The sequence below is a fragment of the Malaya genurostris genome, chromosome 3, assembly GCF_030247185.1.
Source record: "Malaya genurostris strain Urasoe2022 chromosome 3, Malgen_1.1, whole genome shotgun sequence".
NCBI classification, from domain to species: Eukaryota; Metazoa; Arthropoda; class Insecta; order Diptera; family Culicidae; genus Malaya; species Malaya genurostris.
Genome location: NC_080572.1, coordinates 289455211 through 289472457, shown reverse-complemented (window position 1 = coordinate 289472457; position 17247 = coordinate 289455211). Strand labels below are relative to the sequence as shown.

Sequence of the window (17247 nt, the reverse complement as noted above, 5' to 3'; positions counted from 1 at the left end):
ATTCAAAAAGTTTAGCAAAGCTCATTATGCTGGTCAAAGACTCGGAGGGAGGGGCTACTGATAGTAATAATTGAAAGAGAAAATATTCAAAAAGATTGTAGATATCTACTAATATTCATCTTCAATCGTAAAATGGTGTTATTATCGCGAAAATTTCGTTTTAGTCGTGAATACAGATAAATACAGATTTTGAATATAAGAAGATATAATAAGAATTTTCTATAAAAAAAAAGAATTTTCTATAAAAATAACTGGCATCTCTGGTGATGACTGAGCTGCCGGCGTGCGCATGTATAGGTACGTCGGAAAGCGGAATGCACATGACTGTTTTAACTAACCCAGGGTAATTTCATCAAACAGACACTTTTCATGAAACTGTGTTGAGTCCGCACTTAGCAACGGGGGTTTGATCAAACCTGATATAAAAATCAGGTTCGAAACTAACACGGTTTTTAGTTCAATAACGTTGAAATTAATTTCAAAACTGACTTTAAGGGCTGAGGACAGTACCGTAAAGTGGTAGATTTTTTGCTATTTTCCCGTTTTAAATTAAATTTTCTTGGAAACGGTGCAGAATATAGAAAAACCCACCTGACAATGTCTTCGAAATTTAGTTGAGAATATTCTGTGAAATTTTCAGAATGATTCATTGAGTTTAGCGGTCGTGTTGTATTTTTGTCTGACTGAAGAACTACTGAAAATTTCAACGCTCGGAAATGCATACCTCACTTGTTCATCGAATATCTCGGCTTTGAAGGCTTGTATCATAAATCTACCGTGACAAAGTCTAGATAATTTAGTTTAGATGCGATTAGTACATAAAAACATATATGTTATGTCGATAAAAATAAAGTCTTGTATTTTTCTGTGAAACAAAGTCAGTTTCAACGCATCCGCCATTTTTTTCGCTTTGGTTTCCTGATAGCATTCTGAAGAAGGAGAGAGAAATAAAATTGGCTCGACAAGGCTGTCAAACACACATACATTCAATCTTTGTGAAAGTTGAATATATTTTCATTGTTCATTGGAATTATGTAATGTCCAACCCATACGATAGATTAATGTGATAAAACTTCTCGTCAATATAATAAAATGTATGCTGGTAACCCGGTACAGTTTTCTCATATACGAGAGAGTACAAGAGAAATACGATGCGCAAAGGGAATTGAGCGAGCCACGTGGTCGATTTAAAACTCGACACGTGGCCCTCTGTCCTCAGACCACAAACGGTTTGACAAAAGTTGGGGTGGAAACTGGTATGAGTTGAAGTCAGATGAATAATATTGGCCATTGTGAGCGTTTATGAATCAATGAAAAGATTTAGTTGTGGAAGCTCTAAAGTCAAACTAAGAGATTTTTCTTTCATTTTGCTTTCGAATGAATTAGATTACACTAAGCGCACATAATAAGTGACAACAAAAATCAATGTTCAAGTTGATTACAATAATAGATTGGAACTGCAATTTCATATTTCATGTTCTGTGAAGTTTTTTTTTTAAATTGATAGGATCAATACCCAATTGAAATTTAAGCGTCGTATCTCTAAGCAACCAAAAGTACCTGAAAAATATTCACTTTGTTAGAGCTCTAAAATACGCGTATCACTTTTTGGCAACTAGAACGTACAAAAAGTTCTGAGGATACTTTTTCGCTGTTTAAAAACTGTATTAGGAACTGCTTCAAAGTTTGTTTTGTTGCTTCGGGTGAACATTCAACTATGAGCAATTCCTGAAAAACGAACTCTTCAGAATGCTTTGTATGTTTTTTAAGCCAAATCTTTTTTGCGAACTTTTGGTTACTTGAGCTGTAAATATATCCTACTCTTCGAATGAACAACTCTAGAAGAAAAACTTATTAATTAGAGATGAGAATCTGTGCATTTGCTCGATTTTTGCTTAACAGAAGTATTTCACATTTTCACTTTAAATTTTTGTGATATTTCTTTTCGGGCTAAAGCAAATGTGTGTCAAATTCCGTTGGTTGTAGGTTAAGTAATCAGAAAAATAATGAAGAGAAACGTTAATCACTCAGTCGTTTTACAATTCTAATGTACAAAACCATAATTCGAACAAATTTTGGGGCGAGACGAAGTTCGACGGGTCAGCTAGTAATACAAATAAAACGTTGACACTTGAGAATAATTTTGATATTCAATGAAATGAGAAGTGTAAACTATCAACTAGTGCTCTAGTAAAGCTGTTAGGTATTAAGCTTATGAAGTAAACATGTATTAAAATATAGGAAGTTTTTCGTATGATCTATCATACGCTAGGACATAATGGGTTAAAGCAATTTTTTTCGAAATCAAAGGACTTTCATGTCGGTTTTTTAAGGACTTCAGATGGTGAGTACTTGTCGGGGGAAGATGATGCACTTCACTATCTTTTTAACACACACTTTCCAGGATGTATGGAGCCTTCACCGACAGCTGTTTCTCAGGCATTTGCGGTTTGAATCGGTCAAATGGGCAGTTAAGAGCTTTGCTCCGTACAAGTCTCCTGGAAAAGATGGAATTTTCCCAGTGTTACTGCAGAAAGGGTTTTAACATTTCAAACATGTTTTGAAGAAATTACTTACTTTTTGTCTTGCGACAGGATATATTCCAAAAGCTTGGCTGGAAATAATTGTCAAATTTCTTCCCAAAGGCGGATTGAGGATTCAGGATTACGAGAACTAGCATGATTTTCGATCAATGCAGACAAGTTTTTGGAAAATCATGGGAACGTAAAACTAACATATATTCAGTGGATTTATACAATTACTGTTAGACCAAGCCCATAGACTATGGAACAGTTATGCATGAATGAATAGTGAATAGTTAAAATTTACTACTTGAGTTGACATGGTATAATCAAAAGAAAACAAATCCTTAGAGCATAATCAAGGAATAATGAACGAATTCAGTATTTCATTCGGAAAAGAGGTCCTGACTGTATTTAAAATCCAAAAAAGAAACAAAAATAGTTTGAAAACACTTTCAATGCTATCTAATTTACTGCATAGCTTAAACCCGTTAATAATCTGGCACTTCACCGTCAAAAGGATCACTGTGATATAAGTTAATGCAAAAAAATTGGTAGATTTCAACATTATATGCTATATTTTCCAGTTTAACATACATTTCCGTAAAGATCACTCCATTCAATAGTGTAAAATAAAAGATTACACATTGGCTAATTTGATTAGCACACTCCACTGCCGGTCAACTGCCCGTGGCAATCAATCACACTCTTCCGTGAGTGCGTGCGTGCGTGTGTGTGTGTGGTCTCCGTTCACCTGACCGAAACTTATCAATTTCTGTGGTTGTCACTGATACACTTGAATTCAACTGCTTTGCTGATATTTTACATTCACTTGCATTCTCGAACCGGTTCAGTTCTGTCACAAAAACTACTCTTTCACTACTGCCTCGACTGGATGGGAATTTCCCCCATCCGGTGTTTGTCTGCGAATTCACTCGCTCCGTGTGATGCTCGTGTAGCCGTAAAGCGGGTGCATTTAGCGTTTTTGCCCCGCCAGTGTGCGGGAAATACCTCGTGCGCTGCCGCAAGGCCGGTAATTTCCCAGTTGTGTTTTATTCCGTTCACTTGTCCGTGAGAGACAGACAGACAGAGAGAGACATGTCTGACTGGCTGTGTTTTTATTTATCCGGCAGCCGGACGGTCGGTTTGACCGGTGATTCCCAGTGTTCTTCACAGTAGTCGACCAGCTGATCTTCAACCTTGGACAACAGTTCGGTCCGACGATCGGCGGACCATTTTTTCCGGATCAAAGCACACGATTGCAACGTACTGGATCCAAGTAGGCGGCTCAGCTTCTCACTGCTATCGACCTATAATTGAAAGATAGGGAAAATTTTGCTATTACTATTTATGGAATACAATGGAAAACAAACAACCAGAAAAAGCTGATGAAACCTTTTCCCCGGAATAGTGCGTATTTGTCGTAACAAGACGACAATGATCGCAAAAGACACCCACCTTGATTATGTAAATATCGTGCTCGAAACAGAAGGCCTGCAGAAGCACCTCGTGCATGTGAGTGGCACTGTCGCCGAGCTGGGATGGCGCCATGAAGCAAAACAGGTACTCCTCGGGCGTCTTGGCAAGGGCACTAATCGCATCCGATAAGCCCATAATCAGCCGTTTCTCGATATTTGCCAGCAGTAGCGCGTGCTTCGCCGTCACACCAATCGGGGCGCACTGGACGCCATAGTCGAACGACGCCGCCGACGCTACCACCTTGATAGCGGGATATTGCTCTTCCGTTGCTACCACCATCGTACTACTGTTCTTGTTGTTGTTGTTGTTGTTGTTGTTTCACTATACGAGTTGAGTAATCAACGACGATTATTTTTTCTTCTATTTTTTTGTTTGTTCACGCGAGACGGATTTCACCGGGTTTGGTTATTTAGTTAGTTTGGATTGCGAACGACGCGAACTGCTTAACTGTGTTGCGCGAAATGATTGCTCGACGGACCGAAGCACGGCCTTTTTATAGACAGTGACTTCGTGCGCAGTAGGCTTGCGACACTCCACCAATCAGTCAGTGTTGGCAGAGAAGATTTCGCTACGCCGATGCATTTCAGTTGCATTAACGCAGGTGAGACTTTCTTCGTGGATGCGAAATCTAGTAAATCGGATTTGTTTGGTTATTCGTTTGTAATTTAGAATCACATTTTAATAATGCTTCTAAAGAATATGATTTATATATTCAGAAGCTATGCAATTCATAATAAAAGAGCTAATTAAATTATGGATGAAACGAACAATTAAAACTCATTAGACGTCTTAGTGTTAAAATAAAGGCTAAGTTTTACGATTGCTTGTTGCTAAGTGCTGAAAAAAGATTTCTGGTTCGGATAGAGTGAAGCGATTGCTGTCGGAAAACGATATTAGAAATAAACCGAAAGTTTTCACACGCAATAGAAAAAGAGGTACTCTATTTACAATATTCAAAAAATCGATTTTTTTTTCTTCTTTAAGACCTGAGGACAGTGGTTCCCGTATAGATTTTCAACCAACAACGTGACTGCCTCAATTCCCTTACGTCTGTGTGATTAGGTTGAACTTGTTTCCCTCCTCTCCCCCCCCTTCTCCTTTTTTATCGAACACTACCAGAAAATTAAAGCGGATAAAATGGCGGACGCATTGAAACTGACTGCGTTTTACAGAAAAATTCAAGATTTTTTTTTAGCGACAACATAAATGTTTTTGTGTACTAATCGTATCTGAAACTTAATTATCTACACTATTTCATGAAGTACAAGTAAAGTTATGCCATTCCAAATGTTGCAGTTTTCAGCAGTTCTTCAATCCGAAAAAAAAAACAACTAAAGCGGTACACTTAGTGTATCATTCTGAAAATTTCACAAAATATTCTCAACTACTTAACAAAATTGATGGACCAACACTTACTAGAGTTGATCGTGTTAAAGACCTTGGTGTTGTTTTGGATGCAAAACTTACCCCCAATCAGCGTTGGTATGCTTTGCTATCGAAGACAACGAAACAATTCGGATTCATAGTTAAAATTGGCAGAGATTTCAGAGATCTACGTTGTTTGAAGGCTTTATACTGTTCCTTAGTGCGGCCATTGCTGGAAAATGCCAGTTTGGTTTGGAGTCCACATTAACTCATTTGGAACTTGCAGATCGAGCGTGTTCAAAAAAGATTTATTCGACTTTCGCTAAGAGATCTCCCCCTGGCGAAACCCCTTGGATCTGCCACCGCACCCTGATCGATGTCGCCTGTTAAGTCTTGACACCCTGGAACGACGAAGGAAGACTCAACAAACTGCGTTTGTGGCGAAGATTATCAACGGCGGAATCGACTCTCCAAAGATCCCGTCCCTCATCGACTTCCGCGTTTCACAACGAACTCTACGATCAACAGGCTTGCTTCAAGGAACCTCTTGCAGCGTGTGTTCGAACTTTCTCCCTAGTAGAAAGGTTATTTGACTCTAGTGAATCATCACATAAGTTTGTTCAAAGAGTGTCTGAATCCTCGATTTTATAACTAGACCATAGATTCATTAAGACTTTTATTGTTAGATAAAACAAGAAAACAAATAAAAATGAATTAAACAAAACAAAAAAAAAACAAACTAAATTTCAAAGACATTGTCAGATAAATTTTATGACATTTCTAACCGTTTCAAAAAAAATTGGATTGAAGCTGGAAAATATTAGAAAATTTAAGTTTTAAAAGTACTGTCCTCAGCCCATAGTCCACAGTTTTACAATCTGGTAATACAATTCTGATGTTTGAAAGTCGCACTAAGATTTTTTTCTGTTTTTTCTTCGACTCGTCAGTGCGTTAGTAGTTTATGCTAACGCGCCACCTAACGGTTCAATATAAACCGCTAAGCAGACGTGAATTTAATGCTATTGGCAAAATACTTTTTGCTATTACACCGAAGTGTCATGTCTAAACTGACATCTCGAACGAAACAAGTTTCGGTATAATACGGGTCGTACAAATTGTAGTAAATTGTGGAGGGGTAAAAACATACCCCCAAGTATGTGCTGAGCAAACATAACACTTTTTAATTTGTTTTTACGTTTTGTCTTCGGCGCATCAGAATAGTTTTCGAGATACAGTTCTTTGAATATAGTTTCAGAGATGCCGTTCGTTGCTATCTATATTCTTATTCTGACCCTGAGAAAGCTTAAAAGTGCTGGACGAGAAACGTTTATACAAACTAAGATATACTACATGGAATGAAAAGTCCCGGGACTCTTATAGAAAATACGTGAACAGTTCCGAACTGTGTATATTTTTGTTGAGAACGGGCCCAATACCGAGTTCTAGTTTCCATCAAGCTATGTAAAAAAACGAGTTTCGTGTCCTGATAAAACAGCAATGGTGAAATTGGTCCATTATCCCCTGTATTCTCCAGACCTGGCCCCTAGCGACTATTATCTATTTCCAAGCCAGAAAAGTTTTCTCCAGGGAAAGAAATTTTCGTCGAATGTTGAGGTCAATACAGCATTTTGAAAACTTTTACAAATCTTTTTTTTTGTCGTGAATACGGCTTACTTTACTATGAGGCGCCTTTTCAAAATTTACCCTCTGAGAGAGTGATAAGTTTTTGATCGTGAATATCTCTTGCTGTATCCAATGAATCAACATAATTTTTGCTACATGCCATCGGAAATATGATCACTATTTTATGATAAAATTTTCAGTTGTGTGACATGATCTCAAATAATTCAAAATTAAACTTTTCTGAAATATTTGGTATTAACGAGTATCAAAGAGGATAATTCATAAGGCGCGTTTGCCTTTCTCGTATTTTGAAAGCTCATAGCTCAGTGATCTGTGAAAGGATTTGTATAATCTAACTACCAATAGAACGAAATTTTTCAACTTAAACGTGTATAGAAAAAGCATTGAAGTATTTCCATAGTACACTGTTGAAAAACCAGTCTCATTCGACTCATGTTAACACCAGCCAATCAGAACGCGTTCTGAGGAAGAGAACAAAATATCTTATGTTCCGAACAGTGTTTAATATCGTAGTGAGTTCCACAATTTGGTCCTTCTGAAAGGCAGGAATGAATCCCGTACAGCATCAGTTTACAGTTTCTTTTAATGAAATGCAAATCCAAAATGAAATAATGACATTAAAATTCTGTACCGCCCATTAGTGAAAAAGCTACAAACGAAATCAGGTAAAAACAAACCTCTCAACGAAAATTGGATCAGTTTTGATTCTATCGCCACTGCTAGCAGATGTATTGTGTGTCGTTTGCAAAGCTAGTTTCGCTTCCGACAAGAGCGATTACGTCACAGCTGCCAGTTGTTTGCATTGGTGAAAAAAACAAAGAAAAGAGGACAACGATGGGGAGCATCATACAAAATCAGCCGTTCTAATGGCTCTAAAAGTTTTCTAAAAAAACTAATAGGATTTCTTGCTCGCAAATCGAAGGTAAATATCCTCAGTTTAATGCAAATCTAGAACAGTTTGATTAGATTTGTGCACTTTTCGCTGTGTGAAATTCATAGTAATCGAGATCAAGTGAAGCCTTCTTTGTTTTTGCGAAAAATGTGAAAAAGGGAAATGCTTGCATAATTCATACAATTGATCAACTAATTGATATTCGGAATTGTTATGGAACATGTCAGTTGTTTTCGTATTCACGACATCCAGTTATGTCTCTGACATTACCCACCCGCCTTTTTTCAAAGAGAATTACTCTAGATGGAGATTATACTGAAGATGAGAAGGTTTCACGGTAAAGAATCGACTTTTTCTTTGTTAGACCCGAGACTTCTTATTCCTTGTAGTACAGGCTCGCATATATGTAAAATTTGCTCAAGCAGTGTGGCGAATACTTGCAGATGTCACCGCAATCGACTCTATCTTGAGCGCAGCATTCACATCATGCAAAATTTTCGCTTTGCTGTTGGATAAAATGATTAGTCTATATTTAGTTTTTCAAACAACATCGAAATAAAGTTTTCTTTTACACTTAGGGAAATCGGGTGAGAAGTGTTCAAATTGTTGTAGTTGGAACATTTCTATAACTGGCTGAAGAATTTTGTTATCATTTCGGAACGTAGCAGACCGTTTTGAAAGCTCGCGGCGAACAGCCGAGTAGATGACTACTACTGTTTCCAACGTTTTGCAAATCTGAAATCACAGGATTTTCAAAAATTTTGTTTGAGTCTGTATGTCTGCTCTCTGTGGTTCAAGTCTTTTCAATAATATCCGCCTTTTCGTCAGAATTTTTAGCAAAATATTGACTGTGCGCTTCTATAACCGGTAGAATGCGTTTTAACAGGTATTCTTTCTTGTAGAGAAAGACTAATTTGAAAGGAAAATCAAAGTACATTTGCCGAAGCTGCAAATCGCTTGCTAAATCGAAGTTTTCTCAGTGATCTTAACCAAACCTGTACACACTAAATTAATTGTACGGGTGGCGGTTTACTTTGAAAAGGAATTCAGAACGACTCGGTACTTGCTGAGAGTAAGTCGTAACATTAACTGTCTCTTTCGTCTGGTGAAAAAATCAATACTTCATTTTTCATAGCTCATCTGCAATTTCTTTCTGTAATTGATGTTGAAAGGTGGTTTTTTGGCCGATATCACAAAAAAGCGTGGTTTATCCTTACTATACAAAATCTATTATTTTTAATTACATTATACACCAAAAAATTTGAGTTTACAGGTGAGTTAATCCCTCATACGATGTAATTCACAAAGACCTAACTTTGTAATGACCTGATGTTTTATTAGTTTGAATTTTACTGGTTTCGACTGTTACTTGCATTCTGCTAGCAGGTGCGACTGTATGCATTTAAATGCACCTTTTACAGCCAAGCAGATGCATGCTTCTGTGGCTCAGTCGATTAACAGACGTTCTTTGTGATCCAATGATTCTCGGTTCAAGTCACGGTGGTCGCTATCAGGATTCTTTTTTTATTTCAGTTAAATTTATGTCATGGAATTTAAGACACAATGTAAATTCCTCGTAAATTTGTGTGAACTGCGACGCTCCATTTATGTGCATCTAATAAGATGTAAAATCACAGGGTTTTTTTGTTTCAAAGTGTGTACCCTGGGTCAGTTTCAGTCTTTTTTTTCAAACAAAATAAACATTATACGAACTTTGCATTCAGAAGATACACCGATTTGTTCTTTAAATTTGATTATTAAACCAAAGATAGCTTTCTAACAATTTCAGAGGGTGGAGAAATCACACCCAAATTAGAAAAACTCAACCAACAAAGCAGCTTGAAAAGGTAAAACATTTGAAATTTTATTTTGACAAATTTTCAGCTTGAGTTTGATTGTCCATTGCATTTATAAAAATTGCAATAACAATGATTGGCAATCATTTGACAAGAATCGTTTATTGAAAATAACTACAATCACAGTTCCAGAATTCAGAGATCAGTTGATTTCCAATATGCGTTTCCAGATTTGCTTTGAATTGTCCAAAGAACAGCTTTTCAAGAACCAGTTTTATTCGGATTCGCAACACGCTGATTTAATTAGTTCGTTTTATCACAAAAGATTCCTGTGGCTGAGGTGATGCTCCGTCATAAATTAGCACTATGTTTCTAATTAATTCCAACTTCGATTTTGTCGCATCACGTTATTTGGATACTTATTTAAAATTTCAAAATGGTTTAGCTTTCAAATTAATTTGAAGAAAATTCTGTTATTAGCTACAATAGAGGTCAATCGGAAACTTCACCCAGCGATCATGGCAACCCTGCCAGCGGATCGCGAAAGCACACGTTCGCGTGGGGTCATTTGTTTCACCACTTCGCGTCGTGCCGCGTTTGAAGTTCCTGCAAAGTGGGAATACACGTTGTAGCATCTGACTTATCATGATTGTTCGTGGTCCGGACGAGTTCTTAATGAAAACGAGTTTTACGCAGCGTACGATTCGGTTGTTGAGGGAAAATCCAACTCGGTTCGGGGACACGAAAATCCGTGTTTGTTGGAAAGAAAAAAGATAAACACCGTTCGGTTATCCGTGTGGGTATTCTAGAGCACTGTGTTCAGGTGAGATTTTTACGAAACAAACACAGATCGCTGCCGTGACGAACGACCTTCTGAAAAAAAAAATGAAGTGAATGAGTTAGCAGTGTGTGATCGACATGAACTTCATGCGTTGTCACTTTTGGGGAATTACGAACGCGAAGGAGCAATTCAAAGGCGGATACTCTCGAGGCACGTGACGCAATATTTTGGCAAATTCTTCTCACAACAAGCGGTTCAAAGTCCACGATCACTTCATCCAGCCGCTGAAATTTGACAAGTCATCCTTACATTTCATTTCATTTCAATTCATGAGGATCATGCAAAAAATTAATGTGTTGGTCTTAAATTCATTTCTTCTCCATCTTCGGCAGGTTGTTGCCATCTCGACAACAGGGTCAACGTGTGAAAGCATGTTTAGACGGGTGGTGCCACATCTGATCCATCAATCAGCGACGACGTCGTCGGCTTCAGGAGGTATAGCAAATCGTCATCAAGTGTTCGAACGACGACGGCGGCGGCCGCTGCGACCTGCAAGCATCTATCACGCAGTTCTTCGTTATCACGAAACCGTTGCCGGTAGCGACGAAACAGCGACCTCAGACAACAACAACAACAAACCCGGGGCAAAGCCGTAAGTTAACAACAAGGCCGGGTTCGGTGCAAAAAAACAAAAACAAAAGTAGGCCAGGAAACAGGAATATTCTTGACGTATTTCGCATGTTTGGCTGGGATGTTTTCGCAGTGCGATCGCGAGCTTGTGTTATGAACTATGGCTTACTGCTAGCTAACAATGTCTCCGTTCTTTGGCGACATCTTCGAAAACATTCCGGTCAAAATATTGTGCCTCTCTATCTTTGTTTTGTGCCGGGACGCGTGTTGGCTTACGTATTTTCCCGTTGCCGATTAATTTCAAGGTTTTTTTTTTATTTTTTTTTAATGAAAAGAATATGCGCTAATATAAGTTGCATAATTTGTTGATTTGTTTACAATAGCAGAACGCTCTTAGATGGACTAAATCATTTGATTGTTACTTGAGCTTCGCTTCAGTGTTTTTTCCATAACTATATTCTGAATTTGACGTGTTGGATATATATATATATATATATATATATATATATATATATATATATATATATATATATATATATATATATATATATATATATATATATATATATATATATATATATATATATATATATATATATATATATATATATATATATATATATATATATATATATATATATATTTATATATATATATATATAATGAGTGATCTTTTAAGAGGTATAAGATTTGATTAAAAAACACTAACAATTTAAGAACAATAAAATTATTGGAATCGATAGAACGGCCAATCTAATTTAATGTTTGAAGATGATTTTCGATTTAAAAGGCCCATGCGCAAGGTCCAATTTTGCCCATAATTCACACCAGACAGTGACTTCTTTGGGATGTATTGGTCCAGATGCGGCAATTTCGCTTGTAGACGTATCCATTCAACCAGAAATGAGCTTCGTCGCTGAACATAATTTTTCGATAAAAACGTGGATCTACCTCCAACTTTGCCAGCGCCCATTCATGATTAAATTATAATCCGTGTCCACCGCCATTCGAAAACTACTGTACCAAATTTTTTTTTTTCAAATTTTGCACACACTTTCTACATGTGAAATACCAGACGCCAAAGTTTTGCTTTTCGTTCTTGATTACTTTGAAGAGGTGTTACGGCGACAAAATGGTAGATTTTTTCGTGAATAGTCGTAGTTTCGACTTTAAACAAACACCAAAAATTCAAGAAAATGTTTTAAAAAATTAAACAAAACCGTTAGAGTCTAGAAAAATATTTGTTTCGTTGACCTCTGATAAGTTTGCGCTGAGATACAGTGGACACCACAAATCATGATTTTTAAGAACGTCCTCAAAAATACTTCTTCACCGGCGTATTTTTTCAATATTTTTCCACGAAAGAACTGCAAATTGTTGTACGAATGATGCTTTTTATTATGCAAAACATTTGTATTTTGTTCATCAATGATATATATTTATTTATTTTAGCCTTATATAGAAAGGTTATGCAATCACTGTGAAAACCGACTTTTGAACCGTGGCCTGGAGGGCCGAGTGTCATATAGCATTCGACTCAGTTCGTCGAGTATGTGTGTATGTGTGTGTATATGTATGTACTAGAGATGGTCGGGTATCGGGTATTTTACCCGAAACCCGACCCGTACCCGTACCCGACGGGTTTTTGGTCGGGTACGGGTAAAAATTTTTATTTTCAATCGGGTACGGGTCGGGTACGGGTAAAAAATTTTACTGCTCACTCGGGTACGGGTCGGGTACGGGTAAATTTTTTTTTCGGATCGATTACCCGACCATTTGTACTTCACATAAATATGTTTACACGTTGACGAGATTTTTTCATTGCAAAACAGTTCTTTCGAAAAATAATCAATTTGATTCAAGGGGTTTTGACATTCGCGCCTAGGACCAGACCTGTCAACTGGCATCTATTTCCAGAAAAAAAAAAACATTTTTTTCTTCATTTAAAAAAAGATCAATCATAGTTACGTGAAAAGTTATGTGAATATTTCCCGCCCTACTTTGTTTATAACATATTTAATAAGACACACTGCCTTAGCTCTATGATGTTGCGGTCGGAATCTACTTTTCACGTAGGTTTTAATGGACTGTCATTTTAAAACTGTTTAATGCACAATTCAGAAAAAATTATTTGATTCATATACTGCCCATACTCGCATATCAGTCTCATATCGATTTTCGCCAATTTTGAGTTAGCTTGAGGAATAGAGTCTTTCCTCAATATACTCTCAGAAATTGCAATGAAAGTTGAGGGTTTGTTCAGTAAAATATAAAAAAAATATCAACTCATTTATGTGTCCCATATGCTAAAGTACCCGCATATCAGTCCCATTCAGTGCAAAATTTCAATAATTCCATTTGTTGCAATATTGCAACAGCAAAGGTGTATTAACGATATTTCATGTAATAATACCAAGATTTAGCATTAGGGAGCAATGTTCCTACGAATGTTCAAACTACTTACACTTGAAGGACTCACTGTTCACCATGTTCAAAATTGAATTTTTCACACCGGGAATACACGTACATTGTTTGATTCTTTGGTCAATTCACGTAAACGAACTGATAACACACTATTCCTTTTTAGGGGGTGTTCGCATAACATTCATTTTCGTCACGTATAATATTCAATTTGACATTTGGAACTATTTTAAGTGATTTTTCAAGTGATTCGAATGTGAATTTTTATTTGTGTGTCAAGATAACGAGCACGCTTACTTGCGGTTCTAAAGAATTGGATCAAAAGTCGCACTGTTTCGTAAAAACCATACCTAACCAAAATTGAATACAACGGGTATTACGACATTTTGGGTAAATATGCTTCTCGAAAAATTTGAGTTGATATTACTCCCTTTTGTTGACATTTGTAAATGAGTATAAAGTACCAAAGACATTGAAAATCTACAGGGTCCGCCATCTAACATTTGTTTTTGAACTAGCGGTTATTTCGACATTGGTAACCTCAATGTCACTTCTGATTTGACAGAAACTTAGTTGTATCCTTCCGCTGAACGAAAATGGTTGTGTATACGCTTGAGGACCGCGTGAAAATAGTGCAGTTTTACTTTCAAAATCATGATAATGTTGCGGAATGTGTGCAAAAAAATCATCTTCTCGGATGAGGCACATTTTCATCTCGGCGGGTAAGTTAATAAGCAAAATTGTCGCATCTAAGGACGGAAAACCCGCACGTCATCATGGAGAAGCCAATCTCAGAGTGTGACGGTTTCGTGCTTATTTTGATCTGGCGGCATCATTGGGCCATTTTTCTTCGAAAATGAGGCAGGAGCCGCCCCCACGGTCAATGGTGAGCGCTACCGCGCCATGATTAGCGATTGATTCTTCCCGTTACTTGAAGAGGAAGACTTGGACACTATTTCGTTCCAACAAGACGGTGCTCCGTGCCACACAGCCAACGCTACGATCGATCTTCTGCGCACAGTCTTCGAAGATCGAATTATCAGTCGAAATTCGGATGTCGTTTGGCCGCCTCGGAGCTGTGATTTGACAGCGTTAGACTATTATCTTTGGGGGGCTGTCAAAGATAAGTGTTATGTGGACAAGCCAGAGACAATTCAAGCCTTGAAGGATAACATTCGTGCATCCATAGCTGAAATAAAGCTGCATATGTACAATCGAAAATGTATTAAATAGCTGGACCGACCGTATGGCGTACTGCAAGGCCAGCCGAGGCAGCCATTTGAATGAAATTATATGCCACAATTACCCGGAGAGATTGTACTTTAATATGAAAAAATAAATTTTGAATTCGGATGAAACGTTTTTTTTTCATGTTTAAAAAAAAGTTACATTACATTATTCATGCTCCACAGTGTATTTATATGTTTAAAAGTAAACAAGCATTTTAATGTATTTTTCTTACCAACTAGAGCCTGATACGGCTCGATATCTAAAACACTTTATTTTTTCCATACTGAATTTTGGTAAAATTTTTACTACTCATTCGGGTCGGGTACGGGTACAGGTAATTTTTTATCGGGTACGGGTCGGGTACGGGTAAAATTTTTTATTTTTTATCGGGTACGGGTCGGGTACGGGTAATTTTTTTTTATTATTGATCGGGTACGGGTCGGGTACGGGTAATTTTTTTAATTTTTAATCGGGTACGGGTCGGGTACGGGTAAATTTTTTTGCTGACCACTCGGGTACGGGTCGGGTTCGGGTATAAGAATTTCTATACCCGACCATCTCTAGTATGTACCCAAGTAGCACACGTTATTACACTTCAATGACAGTAACTTATATGACACAAATCATGGAACAAGCTGAAGACTTTGCAACGTGCATTATAACTGCTATGTAACCTGAAAAGCGTAAAAGGCGGAACTTGTGCTACTTACCAAGGGTTGCCAAACAACTTCTCAGTAACGAATATTTGATTTGATTCAGCGCGCACATCAGTCACAATGAAACAGAAAATATAAGCTCATGTCAAGTTACAGTTTGTTGATGTTTGTTCCCATTCAACATTTACGACCAAAAATTGGCATCCGATAGTCAGAGTTCAAATATAGAATTCAATCCTTTTTAAACTCACTATGTCTACTCAAAATCGAAGTGCTATTTGATATTTATGGTGAAGTTGATCATTGTACTTATTGAAAACGTGCGCGCCTTCGATATTTTGGGTTTCGGAACATCGACATACAAAATATTATTCATATTTTTATATCCGTCATATAAAATTTAGAGCTAAACTTTCGAAATGTGTTCAGATAGAATTTTTTTGTGATTAATATTAGTTTTTCATACACCAAAGTTAAAACAGTTGACCAATCGCAATAATTAAAAATTGCATTTTTATTCAAATTCAATGAATATTTCATTCTTTGGTCATAATGGTAGCCAAATGCAAAGTTTTTCCATGCATAAACTGCCGTGACAAAATGTAAAAATATTCTTTCTAGTAGAGAGAATGTACTTCCCAAAGCGAAACAAGTTCGCTTCGCACATGTACCGGCAAAAAATTTGTGTATAAGCGCAGATTCGACTTTAGACAATTTTTTAAACTGAAGGAATTTTCTACTTATTCTACTAATTGATTTAATACTATTGTCCAGGATAATGTACGGAAGCTTTCAACCGACACTGTAATTGTATTTCTTTGTTGCATCACAACGAATACAGTAACCGATATGAAATCATTACTTAACTTTGTCTTGTAGTGTGTCACTTTTTCATTGTCACATTTTGTTACGGTGACCAGTTGGCGACAGAAAACAGTCAATGCGACCACGTCGTAAAAGTTAGATTACCAAAATGTTACGTTGAAACTTATTGTAACTTATTATGATGAGATGTCAATTCGTAACATTATTTTGACTCCATTGTCACCATCATAATACGACTTGTTTCGTCGTGTTTGTCAAGCAGCCATTATGCAGCATCAGTTTTATTTTATTTTTTTATGAACAAGTTACATGTGCTACTTTGGTATTTACCTTTTTTTTCACTCACTTTTCTCGGAGATAGCTCGGAATCGATTTTCATGAACTTAGATTTCAATTAAAGGTCTTGTAACCCCACACAATGTGTCTAATTTGACGCGAATCGATACTTTTTGAAGACTATAGACACATTTTGAATACCTTAAATGTGACTATATGCGGAGTGGATGTAGCAAGTACCTTTAAAGGGGGGTGTAATGTTTATAACGGCATAACTCCTAAAATACTTAACGGATTGCCACCAAACTGGGTACAGGTGCTTATCGCTCTGTAGAAATGGTCATATGTGTATTTTTATGAGAGAGAGAGCGTAGCAAGGGTTAGTTAGTTAGTTATTTATTTTAGCCCGGTTTTAACCTATCAGTCATTCACCGGGGGAGCGTGCCAAGGGTCTTCAACAGAGGGGGGAATCAGAATCGATACTTTTTGAAAACCATAGAAACATTTTGCATTCCGTAGGTATGATTATATGGGGGTTGGACGTACCTTTAAAAAGGAGGGTGTAATGTTTTTAACGGCATAACTCCAAAACTACTAACCGTATTGCTATCAAACTTGGCACAGGTACTTCTTGCTCTTCGGAGATGATCATTAGGACATTCACAGGGGAGAGAGTGTGTAGCAAGCGTTCTTAATTTGAGGAGGCCATGTCGAAATTTATCTAATTTAA

General features: G+C 37.1%; 2 protein-coding genes across 4 annotated transcripts in view; one reads left to right on the top strand and one right to left on the bottom strand.

The window, feature by feature from the left end:
- The window catches only part of LOC131434715 (electron transfer flavoprotein beta subunit lysine methyltransferase-like), a 66731-nt gene that overhangs the window by 29434 nt on the left and 20050 nt on the right, over nucleotides 1–17247 (top strand). The window contains exons 1-2 of one of the 3 annotated variants that reach the window (XM_058601752.1): nucleotides 10240–10689; nucleotides 10872–11131. In XM_058601752.1, the coding sequence (XP_058457735.1) occupies nucleotides 10911–11131 (221 nt within the window). In that variant the 5' untranslated portion in view covers nucleotides 10240–10689; nucleotides 10872–10910. Of the gene's footprint in view, nucleotides 1–10239; nucleotides 10690–10871; nucleotides 11132–17247 lie in introns of those variants that run through there. The other 2 variants (XM_058601754.1, XM_058601753.1) reach the window with 2 other exon arrangements.
- LOC131434716 (uncharacterized) lies at nucleotides 3078–4518 on the bottom strand. The gene is made up of 2 exons (XM_058601755.1): nucleotides 3981–4518; nucleotides 3078–3832 (listed from the first exon to the last, which is right to left on the bottom strand). The coding sequence occupies exons 1-2, from the start codon at nucleotides 4278–4280 to the stop codon at nucleotides 3641–3643; spliced, it is 492 nt and encodes a 163-aa protein (XP_058457738.1). The 5' UTR covers nucleotides 4281–4518; the 3' UTR covers nucleotides 3078–3640.